A 17,460-nucleotide genomic window follows, 5' to 3' on the forward strand; every position below is an offset into this window, starting at 1 on the left:
TAAATTCGCGTTTTTTTCCATGTTTTTTTTTCATCTCGCCCTCAGCAATCTTTTACTTACTTTTCTGTAAACTCGCGTGCGATTGAAAATCTCGCATCTGTTCGATTCTCGTGTCAGTATAACTAACAATAGAAACCGACTCGCGCTAAGCCGGTGCACGAGGGGATCGTTCAAAATCTTATATAAAGGATTTCCAAAATATTGTGTAAATCAGGGTGCGCGAGAACTGTAGAATTGAATCGATGTTGGCTCGTGCTCTACACACTCTTATTCTACATATATACAGCTGAATTTTTTGGGGTGAAACCCGTGGAAATGAAACTCGTGGCCTGCCCCTCTGGGATTCAAACCACCCTCTTAAACTATCCTTATTTTATTTTTTTTCTCTTTTTCTCTTTTTATCTCACTCAACTCGCGTCATCAGTCGTGAACCCCTCTCACGTCACCCAAGAATCTTTCCAATACCCTCATCCTGATGTTTCTCCCTTATATAAATAAAGGGTTGCCTTTCAACAGGGACATCTCGCGCGATCATTTTAACCCCTTTTACGTTATTCAGTAGTTTCCCAATTTTATGAAAAACCCGTACTCTCTTTATCTTTTATTGTTGTTGCATTACACAAAAACCGTTAACGCGTGGCTGCAGACATTTTTTTCATTCTTCATTCGATAAAAATTTTTTTTTTTATTGTAACCAAAAATTAGTAAATGAAATCCGGAATAATATTATAAAAAAAGGGTAACTTTTTAAGGCCGTAAATTTTTTTTTAGCTAATATTTTACTATTATATTTTGTTGTCGTCAATTCCACTGACATTTTTAGGCTTTTGTTAATTTACTAGTTTTTACTAAAAAGTAGAATTACTTCTCAATCCCTCCCTCTTGCCAGTTGAAAAATAAAAAAAAATATTGATATAAAATTTGATTGTTATTGAACCACTTTTTGAAGTTAAATGAAAAGAAATTGAGTAAAAGTGTGTAGATTGATGATATAGTGAAAAGATAAAGAAAAGTCTGAAATGAAAAAGAAGCAACAGAAAGTAAAGAAAATAATGAAAAATAAGAAAAAAAAAGATAAATGGGGAATAAAAGAAGGCGGTAAAATTATTATGAAAGGATGAAATTTCGACGTTAGTGTGAGATGATGGAGCAACTTTTGTGGGGGTAGGAGAATCAAGAAATTGACGATAGGAAAATATTAAGGTTAGTTTCCGTAGGACGCGAAGAAAGTCCAGCTTTTTCACATCCACAAGAATGCTGGAGAGATCTCTTTTTCTCTCTGTCTCTCTCTCTTTCTATATATACATGAAATGTGGTAAAATGAAAGTAGGAAAGCGGGGGTAAGACGTAAGTTATAAGCGAACGAGGACCACGGGGGAGACTTTGATAATTGCAATCCACTCTCTCTTCCGCGACTAAAACTCTGGGTTTGACGAGTAGGACTTAGCTATACTGATATAAAAAGAAAAAAGAATCATCATCAGGATATGTCGAAAAATAGGGGTAACCATTACGTTCGATAATTCTTGAGTCCTTAGAGACCTAAGATATAAAAAAATTCGTCTAACGAATGATTTTTTCGACAACTTATTAAATATATTTTAGGACGAATTCAAATTTTTTGTAGATTAAATCGATAAAATTGACAATGATAAAATGTCAAAATATTTTTCGACTTCTTGAATAATTATATTACTCTATAAAGATTTAATCATTGATGGAAATATTATTTATTGATTAATTAAAAACATAAAATTGTACGCTATAGGGAAGAAAAAGTTTTTTTTTTGTTGTCGATAAGATTAAAGAATAAAGGAATACTTTTATATTGCTTCAAGGGGACGTTAGGACACGTTGGACGTTTTTCCAAGCTCTTAGAAACCGCAAGATATTATTGATTTTTATATATATGGTCTGTATACTACATAATATATATGTATATATATATATTGGGTATGTGAAAGTTTTCAGCGTGGGCGTGTGCGTAAATTGACAATAGTGTGCGTGAGAGAAAAGAGGGTTATATATATATATATATATATATGAAATGAAATAGAAGTGATGTGAAAATAGGATGAGGATACAGTTAAAGTGGAGGAGAGATCGTCATTTGTTCGCTGGCCCTTACAATAAAATTCTTCTTCCCGTTTTCATTTCTTTATTTTTTTTTCTAATTTTTATTTTTCTGTATTTTAAGACAATTTATTTCATTTTTTGATTGAATAATGTTGATAAACAATAGAATGCGCTTGAATGTAATCGACAAGAAACGCAAAATCGATCACAATGAAATTCTACCTTGCGAATTATTAACAACTTTCACCCCCTTTCACCGCAAGAACCGTTAGGTTAGTTATTTTTATGAACACGCGATCTCTATTTCTTTTTTTTTTAAAATACATATTACATGTAAAATAAAAAAAAAAAGTTAATAAATTATATATTCATTTCAAATAGTTGAGAGAAAACAAAAATTAAATTTTTAATGTTTCCAATTTATTTAGCATCAGTTTTACGTTAAATTAAATTTGAATTTATAAATAATTATTCATTGTAAATTTGTTTTGATTTATTTGAAGTATTTTTTAGGGATCATTTTACAGATTAAATGTGAGTAAAGGGGCACGTGCGAAATTCGTCACTTTAAAATTGTGTTTGCACAGTAATTTGTACATGGTGTACATACCATGTTATGTAGGGGGTTGTAACTGGTGTCCCGCGCGAGTCCCGGGGAAAAAGAAAATATAAGGAGAGAGAGAGAGAGAGAGAGAGAGAGAGAGAGAGAGAGAGAGAGAGAGAGAGAGAGAGAGAGGGGGAGAATGAAAAATAAACTGCCACCCTCCGTCACCCATTTAAAAATGAAAGGTCTTTTTTAGGCCAGTGTTTATGTTGCCCGGGGTCTTGATGTAGGCGAGACATGTTTGTAGAAATATACCCCTTAAATTAAGCCCTAAATTTTTAACTGCTGTTAGTACCTGAAATTCAATATATGAAAACAAACGTATTTTATTATGTCGTTTGATTAAGTGTGCAGCCAAATAATACCTTACTGATAAACAAAACAAATAAAATAAAAAATAAAGTAAATAACAACATAAAAGTAATGATAAAATTATAGTGATTTTATTTAAAAAATTATAAAAATAATATAAATTATAATCTTTCTGTTAACATACAAAATAATAATAATAAAAAAATTAAATAATAACTGACTAAAATGTTGGACTAGTTAAGTTTTCTTTGACTAGATACATTTAGCTTTTTTTTATTTTTTAAAAATAATTAATTTGTCGATTATGTTGTATATTATTGTTAATTTGTACCTGTATAATCGACAGATACTACATACACACATTTATCTATACACTCAGACTTATATATATATAATAATATAATACACATGTAGGCCCGAATGATGTCGTGCGTGACAACAATTAGCTCACTCTCAACGATCATAACACCCTTAAAATTAAATACTTATAATTTACCTAATTACTTAATCATAATTAATTATATATATTTATTTATATATACATGTATAAGTATATATAAATATCAATGATTATTATTGTAACCTTTTAAGTTTAATTAATTAATTTAATTATTCTGTTTTATTGTTATTATAATTATTATTGTTATTATTATTATTATTATTATTATTATTATTATTATTATTATTATTATTTTCTTATTCTAATAAATTTATTTATTAATGTATTTATGGTAAAATTTGATTTTGCGCTCAATTTATGTTTACAAAGGCAATAGTAGCTCAGGTTGATTTAGATTTTTAAAATTATAAGTTTTATCCAATACGATTTTTTCATAAATTTATAAATAATATGACTTAGTCAACGAGGAAATAAATTACGATTCTGATGAACTTTAATTTTTTTAAAATTTAGTGATAGGGCTTTAAAATTTTCATACGGTATAAATTTTTCAATTCTAAGGGGAAATTTCTAAAAGAAAAAAGTTTTGACCAAAAGTCTTATTGTTAAAAATTTTGAATTTTTTTTTTCTTTAAGAAAATAAATTCTTCCTCATCGACTGGATCAACATCTCTATACTTTTTTGTAATTTATCGTGAAATTACAATCTATGAAAAAAATAAATGATTATTATTGTATCTGGAGCGATATCTAATTTCGAATATATGAAAAAATCGTATTGACAGTCGACTTGCATTTATTATTATTAATAATGTCGTATAATAAATGGTATATAACAATTAAAATACATACACACGTTCCCCAAATTTAAGTATTCGATGGTATATAAATTTTTCCATAATTTAACTGAAGACCATTAAACATATACAAAAGGCCATTTTTATATATCGTTTCGCCTGACAACGCAATTAAAAACGGTTATAAACCATTCGCATCATCAAATGTACACGCGTGTTGCATTTGCATGTGTCATTGTATGTAGTGTAGTAAATATCTTGATGTTTAACAGTGGAACAAAAGTAGATTTCTCTTATATATGTCTAGACTCTAGTGAAGTAACATTCACGGGGGGTTAGTGCATACACACTTTTTCAACATTTACTATTTTTCCCTATAAAAATTTCCCCTTATATATATTCACGAATAGCCCAAGGTCACGGCGTCTGACCTCTTGACGATCTTTCTCTGAGCATAATAATAAAAAAAAAAATAAAATTAAAAAGGGGAGGACAGATGCAGATATTTTTCTACATCCCACCATAACCGACGTACAGACTTTTTTGAAAAATCCATTTTTGCCCCATACTATTTATTAAATTTTTTCTTTTTTTTTTATTCACTGAATTTGTTATGTATTTTTTTTTCTTTCTTTTACTCGCGCGTTTCTATTCAATAAACTAGTAATGGCCGATAACTTCCTCCCCTAAAATATGTTAATACATGCGCGTGCGCATACTAATTCATTCGAATTTTTGGAAACTCCAGGGTGCAGTGGTGATTCACGCTCGGCTCGTGTTTCTACGGGGGTCAATCACCAACACTACTATAAAGACGAGGATCATGATGCTGATGATGAGGATGATCATCGATAGCCAATGTTACAGAGAAATAGAAACTAATATATGTAGAAAAGTTTTAGGGACTAAATTTTTATGGGTTTCGAGACAATGGACCGGTTACATTTCACCCTTGGGAAAACGTATACTTTATTTAGTTTTTTTCTTTGTTTCTTTTCATTCTTTTAGTCTACGCTCCTTCTTTTTTTTATCATTTTATCTTTTTTCCAAAATAATATTATGAATATGAAATTTATCTATATATATCTTTTACATTTTTCTATTATGTAAATTATTTATATCAAACAAATCGTAAAGTAGATTATAAATGACCAAAAAGTACGTTACGTATATGAGAGACGGATAAAAAGGAAGAAAATACTTAGATTCGCGTGACTTGTTTTAACTGAGCGTGACCGACGATAGGCTGAGTTGTCGAAAAATAAATAAATAAGAGACAATTTTTTATAAATGTATTCTTTTTTTTTTAATTTATATCGAGACCTAACTCACTGATGTCTATTGTTTGAGGTTGTAAATACAGATATTTTGGGCTCGTGGGTGGTAAACTTTAAATTAGGGTCGAACCGAAAACTATTATAGCTTTAGAAATATGTCATTTATTATATATTTTTTTTTTTTAACATTTATTTATTCTTCTGGTAATGTGGTCACACGCTGTTAATAATACGGACTGACCACAAAACGATGTACGGGTTTATAAAACGCGGTTTTTAGTCTCGTGCATGTTTTATTTGTTGAATTAGTCTAGAATTGCTAGGCCGGGTGCTTTTAAAATATATGTATAATATTAACCGACGTTACAATGTAGTATATATAAATATGTATGTGGTCATTGCGAGCACAGCTGTCTACTTTCCAATAACCTTGTCCGAAAGGTTTACTCAGCAATCAGGCAAACAAAGAATTCTTTTCTATTTTTGCAGAACTCAAATTGACAGTTAGTTATCGATAAAAAATTTTTTATTGAGTCAAATTTAATATTTTACACGTTTCATTAAATCTTATTATGTATATATTTATTGGCCGTAATTTTTGATTTTGTTTTTAGGGGAAGAAGTTTTCATAAATTTTTTTTTAATAATAATTGATATTTATGTTAAAAACTAATAACTTTTTAAAATTCATATTTATCAAAGAATTTATATGAGATCAGACAAATTTATTTTTGATTTTCAGTTTCCCAGAGATCCAAGGCACGGTGCACTAACAGTTATTTGGTGAGTGTATATATATATAAATATTTTTTTTTTTTACTGTTAATTTTATGCAAATATTTATCTGACTAGATTTTTTCGAAACCACTTGACTAGAAAATTAATAATTAGTGACTTTATATAGACGACTAGATAATATGTAAAAATTTTTTCTATATAATCTTTTTGTTTTTTGGTTTATTTTTTTTTTTTGCACATTAGATTTTACGTACTATCAATATAAAAAGGTGCATCGTAAATCTTTGTCAACTTTAAATTATTTATTTTAAAATTTTTAGTATATTTAAACCTCTATGTAAACATGTTGGCTGTGGATTCCATTGTACTTTCTGTTGCGGGTTATACTGTATTCACCCTGAGTTAATTATTTTTAAAAATCTTCACTTTTGTCATTACATTTAAATTTTATAATTTCGATAAATTCTTTTTACTTGTACGTTAACTTTTTTTTTTTTAAACGGTATATTCATTTTTATCAAGCGCAATTTTATCATTTGTGCGTCACAATTAAAATTATAAAATTATCAATGATAGTCTTTCTCTTTGTCAAAGCAAATAATTAATAAAAAAAATTTAATGTATAATTAAGTTCTAAAATTAAATTTTAATTAATAAAAAATAGTAACGAATTTAATTACGGTTTGTATTTATAAATAGGAACTTTATAGATCACTTATATTGTCATATAGTCATTAATTATTTATTTACAATATAATACCGCGGCTAGTATATATAATACTTGTAACAATAATTTTTTTTTCAATACAACACCGTTTTCTTTAAATTCGTTAAGAGTACTCATGGTTTCAATTATTTTTTTTTATTTTTTCGTTATCATGTTGAAATAAAAATAAGATGAGAAAGACTTATCAACTATGTCTAACTAAACAAGCCCCAAGATTGCGTATAAAAATTTTATTTATATAAAAAAATATTTATTTGACTTACTGTTATTTATAAAATAGGAACTATTACCGAGTGCTCAAAGTAAATTGTTTTTTATAAAAACAAAAACAAACGTAATTTTATTTTTTCGCAAAATAGTGCATTCGTAATTTAGAAAAAAAAAATTCAGTTAAGTAGGAACGAGTGTAAAGGAAGTTGTGAGGGCGTCGGTAACTCGTGTACGTACAGGTAAATAAATTAAAACAGGTGAAAATTTTTTTTCAACCCTACAATCGTCACTACTGAAACCACAATCTTTTTCTTTAACAATAAATGGTTGCATTATTGTGGCGGTATCTGGATTTGAATTGGTATCTTGGGGTATTGCATAGCTAACAGGTACTTTGTGTTTGTTTGCAACATCACGCAGAGTTTTAGTAAGCTCTGCAATAACATTATCCGTAGGATCACCTATTGATTTATGATCTTTTTTAACATGTTTTTTAATACGATTTAAATTGGCAGTTGCTAAACCACATTGTGCACATTTGTATGCAGCTTGTGGCGTTACCAAAATAGTTCCTGTTGCAGTTGTGGTGGCAACTGCTCCAGAAGTGGAATTTGTATCATCGATTTTATTTTTAATTGTTTCTGAATTTGATTGGACTGGATATATCTGACACTGTATATTATTATCGGTTATGTCAGATTTTTCTTTTTTTTCAGTTACTTGATGTTCAATTTGATTTGCTTCTACAGATAGATTAGTAGCGGCAACAGTTGTAGTTGGAGTAGTAATGATTGGTGATGGGAATTGCATTCCTGAAAATTGATGACGGGTCACTAAATGATGATGCAGCATTTCCGGCTGTGTAAACCCTTGTGAACATATGGGACATTGTGCATTTTGTTCTAAATTAATGTTATCAGATGTTACGTGTGATCGTTCGTGTAGGAATAAAAATGGTAGTACGGGTGTTGTAAAATTACAATAAGAACATCGATAATTTTTATTTTGCTCTTCAGCACCACCAAATAATGTTGAAAGTACTTGGTTACCAATTGTTGTTGCACCATGATCATTTGTTGTTGATTTTAAATGATGTGTTACATCAAAACCATTTGGTATTTTTAAATTTGGACTTGGTTGTATCGGACGATTAATTAATTGATTTGTTGGTAATTTTTTAGCTGCTGTTGTATTTTGTTGATACTGTTGTTCTAAATCACGCCACTTATCAATACCTATTTTACCATGATCGCCTAGTAAATGTGCTTTTAGCCATTTAATACTACGAAATCTTCTACTGCAAACAGGACAAACTTCTGTAAAGTGCGTGAAATATCTGTGACTTAAATCACCCAACTGATCGCTGGATTTTAAAGCTGCCATGTCTTCTGAATTTGATGATTCAAAATTATCGGGTTTTATGTTTGTTGTTGATCCGCCACTTACCGTACCTTCGTCAATGATACCATGCGTATTATGTTTGTGAACACGTAAAAAGTATTTACTACACAACTCTTTATTGCATATATTACACACAACACCACCTATTTGTGAACCGTTTTCAATTTCAATACCGTGCATACGTTGCATATGTGTTTTCATAAAATATTTATTACACAATTCTTTATTACATATTTCACAGTAACTTGAAGTCGGTGTCATTGATGTTATCTTTTTGTCTGCTGGAGGTGGAAGTGGTGGAGCAGGTGGTAACTGGTTTGTCGGAGCTGACGTTGAAATTAATGGAACATGAGTTAGATTATTTGGTGTTGGTGTTGTTTGATGATGATTATGGTCGTCAGCTAGGTGTTGTTTCAAAGTATCAGGACTTCGAAAATCTTTCTCACACAGTGTACAGAATGTAGAAGAAGCAGTGCTAAAAGAATTTTCAACCAATTGCTGAGATGGGGAAAGAGATTCTTCTAGTATAGTTGTACCATGTTCTAAACTCATGTGTGTTTTCAGTGCCAATTGACTTTCACATTCTCTACTACATATACTACAAATTATTGGTCTATTATTTGGTTTTAAACCATTCAATTGTAAGATCATTGTTTGTAATTTTTGTAAATCTTGTGAAATAGTATCTGAACGTTGTTGTTCAATATCCAGTTCTTCCATGTCCATTGTTGGTCTCGTTGGTGATTTATGTTCTTGATTTTCATGATTATTATTTTTGTGCGTTTCATATAGATCAATCGTTTGAAATCTAATGCCACATGTTTTACATTCGCAGTCATCAGATTTATCCGTAGATTCAGAACTTGTTGGATTATCACTAACAATTAAATTTAACGGACTTGTTTGAATTTGATGCCAGGAAGCAGCAGCCTCAGGATTGTTTGGAGATTTACCATTGCTTCCTATCAAAATATTGTGTCTTTTAATTTTATGTATGCGTAAAAAATGTTTATTACAGTATTCCTTATAGCATATTTCACAAAATGCGTCTGGATTAATAATACCTATTGACCGTAATTTATCAGCCGTAAAACCACACTCACCTATCTGTTGACATAATTGTGGCGAAAATTGTCTCGGTGGAGGCATATATTTGGCATCTTCTTGTTCAATACCAAATTCTTGTTTAAACAAAGCCTCTATATTATTTGGACTACTGTCCAATCGCGATGATGATAAATCTCTACAATCATCTTCCCCTAATCCCGTAGCCGGTAATGACTGTGAGTCAGTATGATCGGAAATCTGTTCGATATGAACTTTTTGTTTATGTTTCTTTAGTGATTCCTCGTTTTTAAATCTTTTTTGGCAAATATCACATGGGATTGTGGGAATCATTAAAACCGGACTGATTTCTGGGATTTCTAATTTTTGTTGCTGTGGTGGCTGGGACTGTGGTTGTTCTAACTTAATATTGGCAGGTGGATAAATTGAATTAGGATAACTCATTAATCCATTGTTATCATTAGCATTGGGTGTATTCGACGCTGGTGGATCCATATAGATACCATGTTTATTAGCTTTGTGGGTTTTAAGAAAGTATTTATTACAAAATTCTTTGTTACAAAGCTGACAGTAAGCATCAGGATTAAAAATTCTAACAGGCCCTGACCCACCTACAACATTACGTGTCAACTGTCCAGTTTCATTAATCGGAAAAGTCGGTAAAGGAAGATACTGCGTTAGGGCACCGGGATAAGACATATGACCTGGAATCAACATTGGATTTTGATTTGACCATTCTGAATCTTGCAATTGTGTTGTTGGCGTTGTTGTTCCTGTTAACCACGAATTTGTAAAAGTTTTTAAACTAAAACCCGATGATAAATTTACGGGATTATCGGATGATTCATCCTGTTGTTCAATTTTAACCCCTACAGGTAATAATAAATTTTGCGACAGTGGACTTAAATTTATCGATTGCGTTGTTAAATTAGCGGTGTCATGCTCATTTTCTTTATGACGTAACAAAGTATCTTTATCTTCGAATAAATTACCGCAAAATGAACATTGAAATTCAGTGTTAAGATTTTCATCTTTTGATATTGCCTGTTCACGTACTAGTGTCGTCTTACCTTTCTCAATAAATTCATCCTCTGATTCTCGATCGGTATGATGGTTGTCATGAGCCGTTGTTGCAATTTCTCCCTCTAAGTCTTCCATCTCCTCCTCCTCTAACCCATCGTGATAGGTGTCATCATCATCTTCTTCGGATGCCATTTGCTCGCCAGTTGTTATCAATGTTGTTGTCACACGTACTGGTGTCATTTGCTTACGACGTTTTTTCGGGCTACTAGAGTCAAGTATATCGTCTGTATGCAAATGTCTACGAAGATCCACTCGATGATGATTATCAGGTAGTTGATGATCAACGCCACCACCACTTGAACCCTCACTGTCTAGTTCATTCGATGGTGGCATCAGCATTCTCTCACGTGTCATGGTGGACGTCATAATTAGATCTGTCTGATGTAATCGCCTACGACCGCAAGGCGTGGCCCACCTCCACTTTAATTGTCGCTGGCCTGCTGTGAACAAAACGTTCAAACTTTGAAATATCAATTATGTATGATGGTGTGAAAAGATAAAAATGTTTTATGTGTGGTATTTTATTATTTTATTTTATTTTTTTTCCATTTTGTTTGTTATCCCGTCAGTGTGTCTTAATGAATAGTATATTAATGAATTGAAATAGGATATAATTTAATTGAATTTGGAAAAATAAGTAAGGGTGTAAAGATTAAAACAGCTCGTATAACCCCCATGCCAGCATTAATTTGGAATGCTATAATAATTCCAGTTGAATGGAAAATCTTGGACGGTGTGAGGAAACTGGTTATTTGCTTTAGCTTGGTACTGCATCAGATAATGGATAAATGAAAAAAGGGGCAAGATACGTAGGGGGAAAAGGGGTGGTAAAGAAAAGAAAAACTAAAGTTGTCAGGACGCAGAGTTCAAATGCGGGAGACCCTTCGTATAATGTGTAGAATTCGATGGACATGCGGTGAAGAATTGGGGGCGGTGTACGGGGATGCACATGACTCATGTGTACGCCCTCGCTTTTTTGGGGATAAATTTGGGAAACTAGAGGATTTTATATATCCTTACGCTTATAGGAAATGCTTTTCTAAATTCTATACCTATTTTGTATCCCTCATCGCGCCCACTAAATTACCAAGTATGGGGAGGTTTAAATGCCAAATGTTTTGTTCGAAATATCAGCTGGCTTTCAATCATTTTTTTTCTTTTTTTTTCCAGTTTTTAATTTAACGGATTTGAATACGTTTTTATTTTATTATTGTTTATTTTTTTTGTAGCCTGGTATATTTTTCAATTAAATTTATTTGTCAATGAATTTTGTTGAAGATTACTTTGTGTAAAGTAGGTCGTTGACATGTTAGTAAAAAAAAAATAATTTTAGTACATTTATCGATTAAGTAATTTTGAAGTGTAATTTTTTTTTTTCGGTAAATGTCGATGATTAATGAAATTATAATTTGAAAATAATTGTCGTAGGAACTCATTTGAAATAAATTATTTCATGTACTCGCGATGAATTTGTCACACGAGACACTGCGTTTTATTCTAACTGCAGATTCATTGCGTCTAACTTTCCCCCGTACCCCTTATTACGTTGGTAGAAATATAAAATATAGCATTGTCATTTCCTGGCACACGAGAAATTTTATAAGTGAGAGTAAGAGAAAAAAGTAGAAAAAAAAATGAAATAATATTATATATATAAATTTATATTTGAACGTTGGTAGATCCCAGATAGCCCCCTGCGACATTAAACACCCTGTTATGTCACCGCAATTAGATGATATGTTTTACCCTCTGTTCTTGTCTCGATACTATTTTAGAAATTATATAACCGTAAACAAAATATTTCTAAAGATATCTAATTAATTTTATATTTTTTTAATGTTTGCTTATCATTAAATTTTTGTTATTTGTTTAATTTTATTTGAATTTTATGAGTGGAAGGCACAAACACTTGAGGGGTTCTTGAATATTTTGGTATATTTAAGAAGATTTTTTCGAGTTATCTATTTTGGTCGATAATTATTCACTTTTTCTTTTTGGGTGATTCTGTGGTATTTATTATATTTGTTATAAACCTTGGAAATTTTTGTATTTAATTATCAGTAACATACATTCAATTATATAATCAATACTATTTATCTGAATTTACAATTAATGACTGTGTGCTTTATAACGTCACTTGCGTTTATTTTATTGACATACTGCCTGTTTGACGGCAATTAGGATATGTATGTAATTTTCATTTCTTCCCTAGACAATTTAAAATTATAGTTTAAAACTCTTCTCTTGCTTTGTTTTTTTTTTTTTTTTTATTTTTTTTTTTTTGAAAGGTTAAAAAAAATAACATAATGTAGTATATCTACTGAACGAAAATAATTATTGCTATCTTGGGTAAAAAGAAAAATCGTTGAAAAAGTATTGATTACTCTATAAACTTCAAAATGTGACACAATAATGATTTCTTTTAAACTGTTGAAAATACAAAGAAAAAATCAAATTCGTTGATACTCTAAATGAAAATTTTTCGATTTAAAAAGTTTTAAAAACGTTTAGAATAAGATCTTCGTGCTGTCACTTTCTGAAGTTTACGATAGTCAACTCTCTTATAATGAATCAGTGAAGAGTACTATAAATCAGTCAATATTCTCTGCATAATTAGTCCCAAGTATATCACTAATTCAATCAAAGATATACTTAGGACTGATTCGCAGTGAATATTCACTGATTTGTAGTACTTTTCACTGATTCATTTTAAAAGAAAACATTTTCTTGACATTTTTTTTTTTCTTCACTCGGTTTGATATTAAGACTTAAGATTAATTTTATTTTTACGAATGCAATTAATTTGAAATCAACAAAAATATGTCAGTTTAACATATTTATAACTATTTGTTACACAAGTTATTGATGATTACTATTTTCGATCTTAAAAAATTTTTAAGCAATTAGTGAAGATGATTCAAGTTGACTGAAACCCGGGTTTTTTATTTGACGATAATAGCGGAGACCTCACTTCGCGTTCAAGGTGCGAAATATTTGTTAGATTTTGGTCTATTTTGAATTATATAACAATTACGTAATTTTTCGTATCACACGATTAATATTTTTTCATAGGGAAAAGAATAGGTCTTTCTACAAAGATATCACACAATTACTGATATTAAATTACTAACTCTTAATTTATATATAAAAATGAACTAACTACAAATAATGTAGAAGCAAAAAATAATTCTTACCGTGATTGAAAAAAATTATTTTTTTCAAACAATTATTATGTCATTTTAAAAAATAATCAAGTCCAATTCCAAAAAACAAGTAATTCACTCAGAATAAAATAATCCATGTTGAATTTGCATTTCACCATATTGTAGCCGTAAAACACAAAAGTTTTTTTGATTACATGATTATCAATATTAATTTCATAATTTAATAAAATATTTATTTTTTCACATTATGAATGTAAAATTTCCGAGCATTTTTGCTTAAACCAGTATTCGATCGTAATGGAAAAGACGTTATGTTGAGAAACTCCGGAAAGTTTACTAACACAAAAGGCGTTATCGGCACGTGGCGCGGTTTTAAGACGAACACTATTATAGAAAAAGGCATTGATCAGACTGCGAAGGACCGACGAAAAAGAAATAACAAAAATAGGAATGAGGAAACGAAAATGCCAGAGAAAAAAAAATTTTTATATTGGTATTTCTCTGATATATCAAATTGGACAATTCGTAATGTAAGTTCCGAAGACACAAAATTTATGGAATGTCAATAACAATAAAATTAATTAATTAAAAAAATAAAAAAAAAACCAAAACAAACAAAATTATGCATGAATCAATTTAATAAAATATTATTTTACTTATTAATTGAAATAGTAATAAATAAGATGAACAATGTTTGTTGGAACGTATTCTTACGGTAAAAGATAAAAATACGATAATTAGGGTCCTGACGAGGTAATAAGTTGAAAGGTCACAAGTGCTTTCAATGTTTATTTTAAATGTATTTATTTAAACCGGTTTGTTGAGTTATTATTTTAAAAATCACTAGCACAGATTATAATTTTTGGTTATTTTGCTTTAGAAATAATAAAATCTTTACAAACGATTTGTAATATAATTTTATTATTTTATCAAAGCTCGCAAGTCACTATATCTACTACTGCCTCTCCATGGTTGTAGTGCTGATCTGTCACAATCCTATTACTCCCTTCTACTATATAAAGAACTGGAGTTCGATGATTTTCTCCCCTCCACTATATTTATTTTCGAATCCTCAGTTTTGTATTATATACAATATTTTTGTGTTGACCATTATCGATCTATTCCAGTGTTATATTGTATATATATATATATATATATATATCCATATCACTAGTGTTTAATTGAATATCGTTGGGTTATTATTACCCTTATCAGTTGCTAAGAGTGTCTGGTTTATTCCGGTAAAATAATGATAATAGATAGGGAGAAGTATAATTAATTTTTATTAAATTTACTGCATACTTAATGGAAAAACACATGTTTTTTTGAAATTTGGTTAACTTCGTTTTACAATAACTATTGATTTCTCTAAAAAATTGGTATTGTTCGAATGATGAATAATTTTGAAAAAATATATTCTGCGTTGTTTATAAAAATTAAATTGCCCGCGAACAACATCTAATTTTGTAATCGTGCGTTGTCGCTATAGTTTTAAGGGTTGTCCACTCTCCCTATATAATTTGTGGTCTATATTTTAAGGTGTATGAAAAATATACCGGTGAAAGTGCAAATACTAGAAATTTTCATATGCAGTTGTTACTTTCTAATGTAATATAATTACAAAGGGGTTGAATAATCATAGGGGTTAAGAAAAAACCACATGTCTCTTTACTTTCACTTTCTCCAGCGTAAAACCACAAATATGATACAATATAAATGGATATGCATCAAAAACCATACAAATGTTGTAGTAAACGAATTTTGAAAAATTATTATAAATATACCCGTATGGTAGATTCTATTCTAGAATTGCGGAAACTCCTGTAGCGTGAGAGGGTATATATACATATAAGTCTGATTGGTTCAAAATAGTCGATAAATTAAGAGCTTTCAAAGGGGTGGAATATCATGTATATGTACGTATTTATTTTAACCAAAGGGTGATTTAAGAAATACATTTCGGGTAGTCGTTTCTCGATTAACGAGATAAATAAAGATTGAAAAAAAGTATTTATAGGATATATATATATTTATTAATAAAATAAAATAAGACAGATATGGATAAAATTTGTTTCTCCAGCTATGCATTGACGTCTGTATTGTAGGGGTGAAATTTATCATGATCGATGATTGTTAAACCATGGGTCACAATCCGTACATTTATTTAATTTTTCTATTTTTACTCTTTCAATGATAAAATAAATCTACGAGACTTTTGTTATAATATTTATATGTTTATTTTTACTTATATTTTTATTAATGAAAGTATCTTGATCTGTACTAATGGAATAAAAATAAATTTATTTTTTATTGTTATTTATCACAAATAGAATGATAAAAATATGAAGTATTAAGGAATGAAAAACAATAAAAGTTTTTCTCAGATAGTTCTAAATTAAATTTTTAAAAGTTTATCTTATCAAGTATTATTCATTTTTAAATATAAATAATTTTTCAATAAAACGATTCTCAATATGTCAACGAACTTTTGACCTCAATGTCAATTTAAGTTAAATAAATCTACAATAATAATATATAGGAATTGTATATATTTAAATAGCCTACATTGTGATTGTGTGGACAAAAAATTTTAGCAAAATCAATTTTTAATTTCAAATCAGTGATTTCTCTAGATTTTCAATTTGATTTGTCTGTGTACCGTTGTTTAGAAGTTTATTTGTAATGTTGTTATAAATAAATGATAAACTACGTATAAGTGTACTACAAATCGATAATAAGAATTATGTGAGTGACGTCTTGTTATCTTCATAAAATACAAATGATGTCTGCGCTTTAAATGTAAGGTAAATTATCTTGTCAGGTAGTTCTGATAATCGTGAACTTTAAATCTTTATCAACAACTTGAAATCCGATGTTAAAATTATACAAGTGAAAAAATTAGTGAAGTAAAAAATAATTTTCTATTTATAATTAATTTTATATAAATCATGCCGAAGAATACGCCGATAACTGGCTAAAGTCAGCGTCATAAAATTTCACATTGAAATAAAATCTTTTCCAATTGGTCAAAAGTGTGATTTAATATATATTAAATCACTCATTTTTATATTTAACCACTGAATTTGAGTGAAATGGGCGGAGTATATCCCCTACTCAATGATTCAAGCCAATCACTAATCCATCACTTTCTTATCTTATGACGTCACTTTCAATTAAGCTGTCTTACCAGGATGACCAAAATCTCGAGACAGCACATGCGCATTTAATTAATTAACAGGCGCATGTGTAGATCAATGCAACGTCATTTAAATTTTATAATCTTACTTATCTCTATTAATTGATGCGACGTGACATCAAAGTTGACTATTTTTTATTGAGTTAAATTTTGTTAAGTGAATAGTAGAATACAAACTAACCAATTCCATAAAGGATAAATTATTGTTTAATAATAATAAAGTTAATTACTACTATAAGTGTCTGCATGACGCTGACTTTTGACATTTAGCATTTAACGGCCTTTTTTTTTTTCGTACATTCATGACGTAAACTGTTTTATACATCAAGTGGAATAGGTATCATACTCTCGTGTGTTGGCAACACTTGTGCCGCCAAACGCACGAGAGTATAATACCTATTCCACTTGAT

General features: G+C 29.6%; 2 protein-coding genes across 3 annotated transcripts in view; one reads left to right on the plus strand and one right to left on the minus strand.

Moving 5' to 3' along the window:
* LOC103574346 (cell adhesion molecule Dscam2) overlaps positions 1-17,460 on the plus strand; it is a 173,196-nt gene that overhangs the window by 18,517 nt on the left and 137,219 nt on the right. For both annotated transcript variants that reach the window (XM_053740874.1, XM_014443333.2), the window contains exon 5: positions 6,209-6,249. The gene's annotated coding sequence lies outside the window, so the exon portion shown is untranslated. The remainder of the gene's footprint in view (positions 1-6,208; positions 6,250-17,460) is intronic.
* On the minus strand, positions 7,322-11,056 carry LOC103575866 (uncharacterized). The gene has a single exon (XM_008555846.1). The coding sequence runs from the start codon at positions 11,054-11,056 to the stop codon at positions 7,322-7,324; it is 3,735 nt and encodes a 1,244-aa protein (XP_008554068.1).

Source organism: Microplitis demolitor, chromosome 7 (assembly GCF_026212275.2).
Source record: "Microplitis demolitor isolate Queensland-Clemson2020A chromosome 7, iyMicDemo2.1a, whole genome shotgun sequence".
Taxonomy (NCBI): Eukaryota; Metazoa; Arthropoda; class Insecta; order Hymenoptera; family Braconidae; genus Microplitis; species Microplitis demolitor.

Coding starts and splice junctions, on each gene's coding strand:
- LOC103575866 (XM_008555846.1), bottom strand. CDS start 11,056: ATGACGTCCACCATGACACGTGAGAGAATGCTGATGCCACCATCGAAT.